The following is a 13,952-nucleotide window of genomic DNA, read 5'->3' on the forward strand; positions in this document are numbered from 1 at the left end:
TTTCCACTAAAAGGGATTTTACATGTTTTAAAGATCTTATGACAGAGGTGATGAGCTGTCTGCTTTCCAGTTCAAGTGTTTCATTCTCGGGAAAATTATAAAACATATGAGTTCATAGTTAACAGGAAAATGAGACGGTAAAATTTCTGAATTACTCAACACTGGCCGAAAGGTGAGAAAAGAGGAGACAGTGGTGTGAGACTTGCCGGATGCTGCCATCTGCTGGACAACGCGAACAACTACAGCCTGCACGAAAATCAGCGCCAGACTACTTCTTAATAGAGTATTATTTTACAACTAACCTCTAATTATAATTACAGTGAAGCTTTTAACAACTACTGACTCACTGATGAAATATTTTTGCACTTTTAAAACAAAATGTTATTGTACATATGAATGTATACTGTGAATGCAATGTGGGAGACGGTGCTATAAATTTATCCTCGATTGAGCCATAATACACTGAGAATTGCATCTTAAAAATATATATATTAACTATACAACTCAAGTTGGTAGAAAATAGTCGCAAAACACTTCTGTCACATAAATAATCCCACTATTTAGACAGTAGAGAGAGTAATGACCACTTAGGCCGATATATCTACTGTTTATGTGCAGGTCAGCTCCAGATGTCACGGTGGATGTCTGTGTGAGATAAATTTGACTTTTAAGACTGAACATTCTTGCTTGATTGACACCCTGAGAGCGGAAGGATTTTTATGCAATTGCTCTGTTTCACCACTTGATGTCACTCTTTTTGCAGAAACCAGTGAACTGAAACTTTGGTGTGAGCTGCTATAAAAACTTGCTGATGCAATAGAAAAAGAGATAAAGGCTTGGAGCTGCATTATGTGTTCTACTGAGCATGATGAGGTCAGAAAGAAAAAGATGAAATAGTCTATTGTCTGTACTTTACCGCTGTGTGAGTGTGGATGTGTTCTTGATTGACAGTGACGTTGCTCACCTTCCTCCCAGAGAACAGCATACACAGCTGATGCATGGAGCCTCCATTCTTGGTCAGCTCTTTCTTCAAGGTCTTGGGTGACGGTAGCGTCCAGCCGCCCTTGTGGTGCCCTCCCCCCGCCTCCAGGCAGTTGATGGCGTTGTCGGAGGTGAAGCAGGGCGTGCGGGGGTCCTGCAGCAGGCTGCCTTCGCTGTGCGTGCGCCGTCGGAGGGAGTTCTGCACACTGAGCCCGCCTCCTCCGTGTTTCTCGCACGTGGCGCCCTCCACCATGCTGCGGCGCTTGCTGTCGCTGCGCTGCAGGTAGGCGTCATCGCTGTCGTCTTCGTCGTCCTCCTCCTCGGACTCCTCGTCGTCGTCTTCGTCGTACTCTTCCTCGTCGGTGTTGGGTGAGGAGAGAGCATCGGCGCTGAAGGAGCGATCCAGGCGCAGCTCCGGGATGACGAATGAGGATGAGGAGGAGGAAGGCGGAGCGTTGGTGTCGGGCGGCTCGGACACGTTGTCGTCATCCGTGTTTGACACCACCAGGTTAAAGTTGACCTCCTCCTCATTCCTCTCGCCGTCCTCTTCTTCTCCTCCTTCTTCTTTATCCCCCACATCACTTTCCGCACTCTTTCTGCCATTCTCCTCCTCTTCCTCCTCTTCGTCTCTCTTGCACTCTTCATCCTTCCTCTCTCTCCAGATCTCCATCTCGTGCCCTTCCATACTCTTGCCGTCCTCCCCCTCCGTGGAGGGAGGGGGCGTGGGAGGCACCTTGTGTCGCTCCTCTGACCCCATCAGACCTCCGAGGGGCATGTAGATCTCGTCCAGGGGGGAGAGGGGGGAGGAGGTGTGAGGGCTGCCCAGCGTCGGGGGCTCCGAGGGGCTGGAGGGATACAGGCTGCTCTCCTCGCCCTCGGAGCTGCGCGGAGGCAGGTGGAGGCGCACGCCTCCTCCTGCATCTCCTCCTCCGCCCAGCTCACATGAAGAGGCATCCACCTTCGGCTCCAACATCTAGAGAGAGGAAGACAGACGGAGAGAACGGTCAGTCAAAGCCGTTTGGACAATTAGTGCACCGACAACACAACGTAAATCCATTTTGGGATTCAATTTGCTGCCATTGGCAAAAAACTTCAACAAGTCCAAACCCGCTCACTGAATTTGGTTTCGAAACATTTCCGCCAGGCTACGTATTGATGTGATCTGTAATGTCTTTTGAGAAGGTCACGGTGTCATTTTAAATGCCGATCGCGCCGCCTATGACTTCCCCGAGAGACGTGGATGCTCTGCGCCGAGGGGACGGAGACAAACGTGTCGGATCAGGAACACCTACGAGCATCACAGAGCCCGCTGTGGAGCTCGTCCAACTGGGAGATAGATGTGATATGCCAGTCTGCCCATCCATCCGAGGTGTCATTACACCACATCATATGTAATTGTACCGTTTGTACTAGACTGGAGCTCTCTGCTGTGATTCAGTCAAACTAAGTAGGTACTGTGTAAAAAAACAAAAAAACAAGACAAAGCTTTTGCAGTAATTTGTGAGATTTCTTCTGCTGTGTGTTTGACCCGGTGAAATATCTGTTCATGGTTCAGATCATTTACAAGTATGATATATTTCCCTCCGGCTGAACTGACCACACACATACGAGCCCTCACTGTCCTCACGCACCTCCCGAGCCCAAACATAACACATCTATCTGTAGTTCTTCCTTCCAAAAATCTGCTGGTTTTAAAAGCTGCTTTAAACTCCTGCAGCTCACAGAGCGCTCAGTGGGCGGATCATTACAAATGCATTTTGAGTGGAGCAACATCATTCAAACCCACAGAATTTTATTTTATTCGATTAAATGTCACAACGTTGTCAATGACACCAGATATGTCGGGCTGAATTAAGGAAATAAGATTTTTTTTTTTCTAATTTGGGATTATGTGTTTGTGTAAATTTTTTAACATTTGAGTCAAACACGTGGGTTCAACGCGTTAGTTAGAGGTTTTGATTTTGTCATAAAGTTGATGAGTTCTGGACCAAAATATTTGAGGACTAAGAGACTTATATATATGTGCTTATTCAGATGCAGTAGCTCATCAACATGTGTTGGCTGTGGTCCAGCTCGAACCAGAGGGGATGTACAAATACTCCTAAAAACAGATGACGCTCTGGTTTTCAACAGTGATATGAAATCTAAAGTATAAAGTCATATTATAAATGAGGTATGGTAGTTTTAAAGCGACGGTTCAACCACAGGAAGTTCCTTGTTGGTCAAACCAAAAATATGAGAAATCTACTCTTTGGATCTTTGGGCACATTTGTGAAATCACAAGTCTTCAGCAAAGTCTACAAAATCAATTCTCCCTTCGTTAAGTCTGCAGCAGGTCTAGTGAAGGGCCTCATTGTGCTGGAGAATTTAACCCATGATGACGAGCTGCAGTCACAAGACGTGCTGCTCTAATTGGAGCTAACGTTGCGTCCTCTCTGGCAGCTCTCATGATATTACACAAGCTGTTTGTGTACTTTTATGGCTCAAATTAGTTCCCCCAGATACGAGTGGCCCGGTTGCACTCGCTCACAAACTTTCGACCTGCATTCGTGAACTTTGCAAAGAGCTTTTCGGTGACTTAAAACCAGGATGATTAAAAATAAACCAAACAAAAAACTTAATCTAAATTGTAGCTCGTGTGTATAAGAAAGTGTAGGCCAAGAACAGAAACAGCCTTTCTTGATTTAGTTTCTCAGAGTAGAAGCAGAACTGATGGATGTGGTTTGGGATGGAAAGTACTGCAGTATCTCCTTCAGGCACAATCTGGATATTTCTGAATACAGAACACGGAAGTTTGAAATTAAACTTTGTTTTACTTAACTGGGGTGTGGAGAACCTCAAGGCTCTGTTTTGAGACACTTTCTTCTCTTTGTGTACTAAAACTCAGTGAAGCTGTCTTCCAAGTCTGGAATTTAAAAAAGCCTAAAAATACAATATTCACCCATCAAACCAAATAATCTCTTGCACACGTTTGCTTCTGATGTCTTGCAACATACTTAATAATTACTCTCATGTTTGTTGTGTGAGTGATAATAGGTGTTGGATTTATAGACCTGCCAAATAAATCAAACAAACAATATCTGATCCCTCTGGCATAATTTTATGAAGTATGATACATTGACTTAAGGGCTTATAATAAAGCTTTGCATAAGTGGGTATTGGACTCCAGGGTTGTCCCCTGATCACTGAGTCTGTATGTGACCTTCAACCAGGCGGATTAGAGCCTCTGGTCTGGGGACAAGTATCTGCTGGCTGACTTGGCTTGATCAGAAAATGACATCTCGCATTAACAGGGTCAGTTTACAGCTCGAATAAGAGGGACTCTGATCGCGGCTTTTTAAATGAAAGATCTTTTTCAGGGCGTCGTATCTTTTCTGTAAAGGATCCTTCTCCGAGTAGCCGAAGCCAACTGGCTCTTCTCCTCCTTCGTTTGTTTGCGTGTTGCCGGTTTCATTTACCGTTTCCCTGTATGTCTACAGAGAAGCCCTCTGAGAGGAGAGGAGTGATTCAGTGCTATAAATACAAATTTGATGTTCGTGGATATATACAGCTGCCTCAAGGTGATGCAGACCTCTCGTGTTGCTTTCTAACTCCTCCTTAACCTCCCTGTGATCCTGTCTAAATGGTTCACAGCAGTGTTACAACCCGGGCATCGAGGCTTGTTGATCATGCACAGGGTGTACGAGACCTATTTTTTTTTAATTAAATGCACTTTCATGAAAGTGGAAGTAAAGCCTCCGTCTTCATCTCTCTCCCTTCGTCTTCTTTTATTCATGGCGGTTCGAGTCACAGTAGTGAGTCACTGTCGCTAAACAATGACTTTCCATTGTTTTAGAAGGCTTGTTACGGTACGAATATGTTGATTTTACAATAAAACACTTTGAAATGTCAGTGGATAGATATCTGTATCGAACCATCATATATTTAGACCTGAGATTTTTAAACAGTTTTATTTATTTTTCTGCATCTTGCTGACCCCAATTTCTCCTCCGCTGTCTCTCAAACACAAACTGCTGACAGCTGAAGTTATGGCTAAAGACACAATGGAGCCACCTGTCCTGTCAGATACAGTTGTTCCTTCTCACTCTCCCTTCTGTACACACACACACACACACACACACACACACACACACACACACACACCACACACACTTATCTCTTTAGTGAGCCTGTAATTGTGCGTGTGCACGCTTGCATGTAGAGTCCACGTGTTCTCCAATGTGCCTCAAAGTCATCAATGATTCAACAGAATATAATCTCTGCCGTTGCCTCAATTAAGCAGGAAAAGAAAAACCAGCACGTTAAAAGGCAGAGAGATGAGGGGTAAGAGAGTGAATAGATGGAGGAGAGGGGAGGAGGGGAGGAGGGGAGGAGGGAGGGGGGTGGATGGGAACGACACAGAGATGAGATGAGGGAGAGGGGAGGAGAAGGAGGAGAAGGAGGAGAGGAGAGGAGAGGAGAGGAGAGGAGAGGAGAGGAGAGGAGAGGAGAGGAGAGGAGAGGAGAGGAGAGGAGAGGAGAGGGATGTTTTCCGAAGATGTTTACTGGTCTAAAAAGGAATTTATATTCAAACACTAACTTCAAGGCAAAAATACATGAAAATGATGTGAATCTCCAAACCATTTTTTTTATTATTTATTTATTTTTTAATTGTAAATGTTTTGTTCGTCTTTGTGGTCAAAGATCAAACAGCAAAAGACTGGATTCAGTTCACCGAGAAAAATGTGATTTAATGCCTTGCTGGCCAGCTAACTTCATGAGCTTTAACAGCTTCATCATGTTATTGTTGTTCAAGGCCAGGAGGCAGATGAACCCTCTCCTCTACGAATCAGCAACAATTCAACAATGAACGAATTCATGAAATTAATGAATTTTTCTGACCGGCAATCTCTTTATACAATTGTTTATTGCGTCGAAACTTTCTCGGTCTAATAAAGGCAAAAATATCCAAAACACCAGAAAAAGGTTTTTGTTTAGTGAGGGGGGGGGGGGGTGCGGGGGGTTAGGGATCAATCAGTCTACCTGCCACTTTGATCCAGACTAAAGATGACAACTATTAGATAAATTAGACTGAAACGTAGGTGACATGAGGCCCAGGGGATGAATCCTTGTGACTTCGGTGGTCATCTGACTTGTCCGTTAAAGCGCCACCCTGACGTTAACATCTCTGCTTCAAAGTGAGCTGCCTGAACAGCTGATAAATGGATTTGTGTGCTCCGACGCTGGCATTCCCGGTATTTGTCAACTTTTCATCCGTAGTGCCATAATCGGGTCAAAAGTAGAATTCGTCCAGTACTTTGCTTAATGCCACGAAAAGAATTGCATATCTTACATCTTGCATTTTTCTCATATTTTCACACATTTGTTCCCTCAACACTACATATGTTCCAGTAAAGTCTTGTGAAATCAATCTGGTTTGGCTTTTCTTGACAGCATTGCAGAGCAACAAGCTGATCCTGTTAATACGTCAGTTGAGAGCTGGATGCAGTAACGGGCACGAGTACTGTACGTGGGCTTCGAAGGATCTGGAGGTAACACATCAGCAGCTGGTGAGGTTTATCATATTTCCTAGAATTCAGTCTGTTTAGTCCCTTTTACTGAAGAATCCTCCGGCCCAGCATGTTAAAGATTAAAAGACAGGGAAAAAACAAATCACTAAAAAGTCAAACACAAAACTAAATTGGTTCAGAAATTAAAATAAATAAATAGATAAAACAACTAGAAAAAAAGAGTACTTAAATGCAGATGTGTCCGCGCCCTTATAAGGGACACTTATAAAGTCCAATGTGCTGCGGAGGGATGCTAAAAAGACATTATTTCTAACATAATCTGACTTATTAACGTGCAAAAGTATAAAAATACAGCTCTGGAAATAATCAAACAATCTTATTTTAATTTGGACATAAAATTCAACACATATTTGACCTTAAATTTAACAACTGTCTAATGAAGCGACACCAAATCTAGCCTCACATTTAACTCCACGGTTTAATGATGTGGACGAGGTAGAAAAGAAACGCAGGACAACCAGGTGAGAACAATGAACGCCTTTTCAGTCTGATATCTAAAATATCTCCCTGAAGAAATAAAGATCGACAAATATGAGCTTAATTTTAAAAAAAATATATATAAATATATTTCACTGCTGAAGGTCCAACTCTCTGAAGTCTTCTCATAAAGACAGCAATACGAGTCGGCCAGAGACAATCATGTGACCTCTGTCCCACTGTTACCGCGGCAACGAGAGACCCAGCCCCGGGGGGGAGCAGCTGCTCTGTGCGTTCTCCAGGAAAGCAGACGATGTACCTGTGAACTCTGTCCTCGTATTCTGGTCGTATAACCATTCCCGCTTCTCAATTACCAAGTGCCATCTTTCATCTTCATCTCTTCCTTCCCTTTCATTTCCTGTGTCCTCCTTTTGTTTTTAAGTAAGACATTACATTAAAGCGCATTAAAGTCTTTTCCCCATGCTGCACTCTACTCCGTCTGATATTGGTAGTTGATGGTTTAATGTATCCAACGTTACACTTGCCAAATCCACCTCCATCCTCAATAAATGCAGCTGATCATAAATCAATAAATGAATAAATGTTTGATGAAGACAACTCTTTTATACGCAGTCTCAACATCCTTCGAAGAAAGTACAAAGCTAAAGACATCCTGTTTCTGCAGCCCAGAGGGAAAACATAATGTGAACATGGTGAAAGCAAAGAATAAGAACAAAGTTAACCGTATTTCTCACTGAGTCGTCATGTTCCAGGTTTTTATTAAATCTACATGCTGATTACGCTGAGAAAAATACTCAAACTGAAGCAACACCTTTTTCTCCTTTGTTAAAAATAACAATTTATATTTGATTTATATTTTTGAACTTGAGCTCCGCTTTCACAGTCAAGAAGGCACACTTTGTCTTTTTTATCTATTCATGAATGGAAATACGCCGAGAAGTCTTGCGCAACATCAAATCAGCTGGAATTTAACACCTATTCTTTTACTTGCTTTTTGTGGGACACAGCTTGTTATGAGGTTAATCAAACTTTTACCTGGAAAGGTCAGAAAACGAAGTCACCAACAGTGTTTTCTATTGAGCCACACAATCATTTTGTGTTAACTTTGCGCTATTTTGCAATATGTTTGTGTTACTTTTCAATACTTTTCGCTCGCCTCGTAAGAACTTGTGCATTTCCTCTGGAGAAAAAGGCTGAGCTGCATCATGACATGGTCTCGTGTGATATAGGAGACAGTCAGTGAAGCCTCAGCTGTGGAGGTTCAGGCACAAGTTTATATATTTGGATTTAAAGAGAAAACGAGAGGGGCGGGTTGACCAGCTTTCTCACTGCTAAGACTGTATCTGTGATGATGACTTGTGCACAGCCGGCACCGTGGCCGTCCGGCTGCCCTTCGGTTGTTACGATCGAGGCTCTGACACATTCGCTTTTAAGTGGTTGTTAGATCGTACATTGCAGCAGTTGCGTCCAGGCAGTGGCACTGAACTTCTGGACTCGTGGTATTTTTGGTAACACATCTGTCACAGATTACTGGCTGTGTTATAACTGGATTGGACCAAAATACACCAATTGTTCATTGGGACAAGACAGAAATCCTCCCGAGATCTGACCTCCCTCTGGACTAACAACACAACTATGATCCTTCAACAGCTTCCCACCAACTAACACCGGATAGGTTAATCACTACAAGCAAATCCATTCATATTGTCTCCATTTTGTTTTACAACAGTATAAAATACTGATTATAGCTACTTGAAGTACAGTACTTGAGGACATGTATTTAGTAGCTTTCCAACACAGGTATTTAAAGGTTAAGTACGAATCTTAAAGTTATGCATCAAAGAGACAAACCAATTTCATTACAAGAAAGAAAATCAAATTTAGAGCTACCTCTTAAAGAAGACAGAAAAAAAACATCCCAACTTCCTGTTTTAACAGCAAAGGGCACAAAGCAAAGCGCCTCGTTATCTCCCTCAACAGTCACAGCACACTTCTTTTCTACAGTACTTGTGAACCATGTAATTTTCCACTAAATTCACACACAGACCAAATTGTTTATTTGCCTTAAGTGAAATCATTCGCTCCAACCCACGTCACAGGTTGTTACATAAAGTCACACACTTACACAATTAATTTTCTACATTCCTGCAATCGCAGGTCATAGATTACAAAAGACTCTCACATGTCCTGTCTAATGTGGAAGAGATGTATAAACACTTGGTATGCGGCATCTAATGTGATAATAATCCTGATTGCTGCTGACTGGAAGACAAATTGTTTGAGTGTGTCCAGACGTGTGCGTCGGCACCGAGTAAATGTATGTGAAGTGTGTTTTAACATGTCCTGGCCAGAACAATTTGTTGTCTGGGAGCCATCACCGCTGTGTAATACCAATACCAATATCAGGTTAAGAGGCTCAACCACATAAATGATCAATCTCTGAATGGCCTCATTATATGCACCGCATGGCGCCGGCTTCTTTTGCCCTTGATTTCACAGCAAGAAGACGGATGAGGCGGTGATGGTCATTTATCTGTCAGACCTCTCCGTTGTGATCCGACGGCAAGAGAAGAAGAAGAAAACAGGACTTCGAAAAAAGGGGAGTAAGGAGCAAAGAAAGACGTGTAAATGAGTCCGTAGTTTAAAGAGGTGAACACGGGAACATCTTTTTCACTGATGAATAAATAAATCATTTTATGGGCTCAGTTGAGCAATAAAAAGATTTCATGTTCGGTATAAATCGAGCTTTAATTTAGGTCTACATTCGAGTTTCTACCCGGTGATAATTAAAGTTCATCCTTTCAGATGGACAAAGTAATACCGTTATTGATCACAGGTAACGGTGTTGTGAGGCTGCCGGAAAACTGTGCATGTCAGCGCCACTAAATGAGGCAGGAGAGTGTAATAAAACCGTCTCGCAGGAAAACTTGGCAGTCAGTTCCTGCAGATGAGAAGCTAAAAAGAGGACACGCTGATAAAACATTAATAACTGCAATACTAAAGATCAGTTTTCATCGGCAATGTTGTTTGTTCAACAATGAAGACAACTAAACTAAAAATAAATCAGCACTTATTTGGTCTCGCAGCTGCAGAAGCTGAAGAAAAATGTCGTGAAAATAGTATTATTTCTACTTCAGGATTCAGTGAATTCAGTAGTTTGCTGATTGCGTCGCATGCACAATGCTCTTCCCGTTACCTGCAGGTGAACCTGCAGCAACTGTGATACATCAGCAGCAGGTTGTGGCCGAGCAATAGTCCTTCTGAAGTTATTAAAAGGTTTTACTTGAACATGTTGGGTTGTCAAAATATTCAAACAAAGGACTTACTGTTCTTGCAGCAAATATTATATCATTTCGCAGTTGGTTTAAATGACTTTGGCACATTTAGGAGGGTTCATTATTCTGGTTTTGTTATCCATCATTCGTCTTGTGATTGTTTGTAGCATCAGAGGAGGAGGCGAATAAGACCAAACACATGAATAAAATATTTGATATGAGATTTATTTTTTTTGGCTCTTAAACTTAATAAAGATTAGTATTTTACCAATTTGGGACCTGATCCAAAATTGAACAGGCTAAAACTGAAGCCATCATTCCAATCAATTTGATTAGAGAAGCGCATGGCACAGTGCCACTGCTGCCAGAAAGATTTGGAAGAATCACAGAAAACAGACCCTGACAGCCAGAGAGGGCAGAATGATGCTTTTCTTTTCTTTTCCGGCAAAGGCATTATTGATAGAAGCCGAGGGTTCAGAGAGAAAATGTCATTGACGTAACTTGCCTCATGACGCCAGGCAGCTGAAGACAATGTGACCACTGAGAAAGACTGGAAAGGCCTTCTCAGAAAGAGGGCAGCGAGATCTGTGTGTGTGCTTGTATTACTCAGTGTGGGGGACATAAATCTGTTTAAATGGTCTTATTGTGAGGACACGTCTCCCATTTAGGGACAAAAGCAAGTCCCCCAAGCATTTATCATTAAATACTAATATGAAGACTGAGTTTAAGGTCAGCAGACAGTTACGTGTTGGTGGAGGTGAGAGTTCGTCTGCAGGAGGTGAAGGTAATGTCCTCTGGAGAGGTTTGTTTATGTACGTGCATCTATCTATTGTTGTGTATGTGTGTGTGTGTGTGTGTGTGTGTGTGTGTGTGTGTGTGTGTGTGTGTGTGTGTGTGTGTGTGCACTATATCTTCAGCTGCTGCAACAATGAGATGCAATTTGTGCCACACAAAAAACACAATACTTGTGTGTGCGTGTGTGTAGTATGTGTGTGTAGTACATGTGTGTTTGTTCATGTACATGGAGGGATGGGCCATTGACACTGTTAGCTATTGGTCAAGGACAAAGAGGAGAGGAGAGGAGAGGAGAGGAGAGGAGAGGAGAGGAGAGGAGAGGAGAGGAGAGGAGAGGAGTCTTCTTTTTTTTTTTTAATGTTAAGATTAAAGATCTTTACGTCGCTGTAATTAAAATTGAATTTACTCCCCCGTTGTATTATTGATCACTTCCCTGGTTATATCAACAGGCACCAACACAAACTACTGTTATCTCATTCTCTCCCGCTCTGTTTATCCTTCTGAGAAGAAACCAACCCAACAATCCCCCTAATGAGGAAAAGAGAAAAGCAGTTTTCCCCTGTGGGCTTGATGTTGTTGTTCCTCTCTGGTCGGCTCTCTCCTTTTGTCTCTAACATGGTTTACAGTAGCTCCTCTGAACGACTATCTTCCTCCGGTTCCTCCCTCTCAGTCTGCCTGCTTCTCACCCTTCGACTCCTCGGCCATGTGGACGGTTACATCGCTGGCACACAGCCGAGGCACAAACCGCTGAAATAAAAGCACCGATCGCTGTTGTTCATAAAAACTGCCCACAACTCCTGTTTGTTTAGAGGGAGGTGATTTTACATGGACAGTCATTTTAAGGAGAGCTGTTAAAGCCATCGGAGGAAGGAAGGATAAGTGGATGGAGTGACAGTACAAAATGAGTAATTAGAAAGAAAGCAAACAAACCAATAAATCTGGGGTGGAAATAAAAGTTAAATGAATCAACACGGCACACGACTTGGACACTCAGCTCTTCACGAGCTCGCCATAAAGATGCCCAGAGATAAACAGACCCTTATTGCTTTTTCTTATCTTTCCTCTCATCTCCTGGTCTTCTTCCTACCCTCCCTCCCTCCCTCCTTATGACCACGCCACTCCTTGCCTTCAAGCAGCACAACAATCTCAGCAACTCAAAAATAGCTGCATGAATATTCTACCAGAGTCCCCCCCCCCCAAAAAAAAGCACCATAAAAAAAAAAAAACGTTTGCATAAAACCACTCAGAAATAATCTACAATCGTAGATGGAAAAAAATACAAATGAAGTGACACTACATGTGCCCTACCTGGCAAAGAGGAAACAAGTCCAGGTTATAATCCTCTAAAGGCAGCTCCAGGCTCTCCACACATCCCCATTAAAGTGGCCTACTTCCTCTGGTGTGTGTGAGTGTTTGTGGCCGGCTCGCTGGGCTGGTGTGTGTGATTGTGTCAGTGTGGGCTAGGCCAACCAAAGAGAGAGAGAGAGGGAGAAAGAGAGAGGGAGAGGGAGAGAGGGAGAGGGGGAGAGGGAGAGGGAGAGGGAGAGAGGGAGAGGGAGAATGCCCAAGAGGCGAAGAAGGTAGACTCCCAAGCTGCACAAACAAGTGAGAAGGAAAGAGAGGGAGGAGACAGAGATAATGAGACGAGACAAATGAGAGATGAGAGCCGGGAGAGAAACATGTGGTGTGTATGTCCATCCGACGTCACCGCTCCATAATGTCCTCCTGATTGTCTGCAAATATTGTCTGACATATAAGTGTGTCCCATTTGTGGCCCCCTGGACCTTCATTTCTGTGTGAAGATATTAAGGGTCCCACAGGATGCACAGAGAACACAATGGACACACAACCACTGTAAACAAACACACACACACACACACACACACACACACACACACACACACACACACATTGAAATAAACACACACATCTCTATGACACACATTAATGCAGCTACAAAGGCAGAACACTGGTACTGCACTCAGGTCGGTTATCTGTGATAAACTTTTTGGGATCATAGCTTCATTTTTCAAAACACTGAACTTCCTTTTAATTCTCCTTCAGAATTTCCACTCCCCCTTTTTTTAAACATCGAAATCTGGCATCTAGTCACGTATCTTTGGACATTACATGGATTTTATTTAGGACACGTATATCAGACAGAAGTACCTAAATCCTGCCAACTGTTAAAGCAAATATAAGATCGTATTTATATGCCAAGGAGGGCAACTTCACACACTTTGTACTTATTTACACAATACAAGTGAGACGATGTCACATCGAACTTAATGTGCACATTTGATTATCTAGTATTTCTCAATTGTGATCGAGTAGCAACAATAGTTCCATTGTTGTTGTTTTCTCTAGATATGAACTGTGCAGCTATATATAGATATGTTTGTGCAAACTGCCACAACATGAAGACATCAGCGAGGTCGCAGCTCGCAGAGATTTCCTGAACTTTGTAAGAGCGCTGAAAAATGTCAGTTTCTGTCTTCAACAATATGAATTTATTGTTTTTCCATACAGGCAACCGTATATCCAAAAGTTATGAAGATTTGCCTGTAATGCTTCAATACATGAATCTGCTGCACTACTGGAAGCAGCGATACTCGAGCTAGCATGGCCGATAGTTTGGCAGGTCTACAACAAATAATATAAACAAAAAGTGGACTAATTTATATTTTTTTATGACACCAGGGTTTCAACATCACTTTTTCAGCATCTTAGTTTAAGCATAATACAAATATTTTCCTTTACAAAGCCCCTTTTCATTTATTGACACATGCTAACTTCTCAATATCTATAATGTTGCTTTAACCAAAGTAGCTGCAATAAAACTTGGTTCAAGTAAACAAAAATTTAACATTTTAGAAAAGAAACCATCCAATTG

The 13,952-nt window shown here is 42.6% G+C and overlaps 1 protein-coding gene across 9 annotated transcripts in view; it reads right to left on the bottom strand.

Annotated features, from left to right (window-relative positions):
- rgs3a (regulator of G protein signaling 3a) overlaps positions 1 to 13,952 on the bottom strand; it is a 119,616-nt gene that overhangs the window by 27,521 nt on the left and 78,143 nt on the right. For 8 of the 9 annotated variants that reach the window (XM_069171579.1, XM_069171598.1, XM_069171592.1 and 5 more), the window contains one exon: positions 965 to 1,954. In XM_069171579.1, coding sequence (XP_069027680.1) covers positions 965 to 1,954 — 990 coding nt within the window. Of the gene's footprint in view, positions 1 to 964; positions 1,955 to 12,367; positions 12,484 to 13,952 lie in introns of those variants that run through there. The other variant, XM_069171637.1, reaches the window with a different exon arrangement.

The sequence above is a fragment of the Embiotoca jacksoni genome, unplaced genomic scaffold (assembly GCF_022577435.1).
Source record: "Embiotoca jacksoni isolate LCO1_2020_lvr unplaced genomic scaffold, fEmbJac1.0.p SCAF_10, whole genome shotgun sequence".
Lineage (NCBI taxonomy): Eukaryota > Metazoa > Chordata > Actinopteri > Embiotocidae > Embiotoca > Embiotoca jacksoni.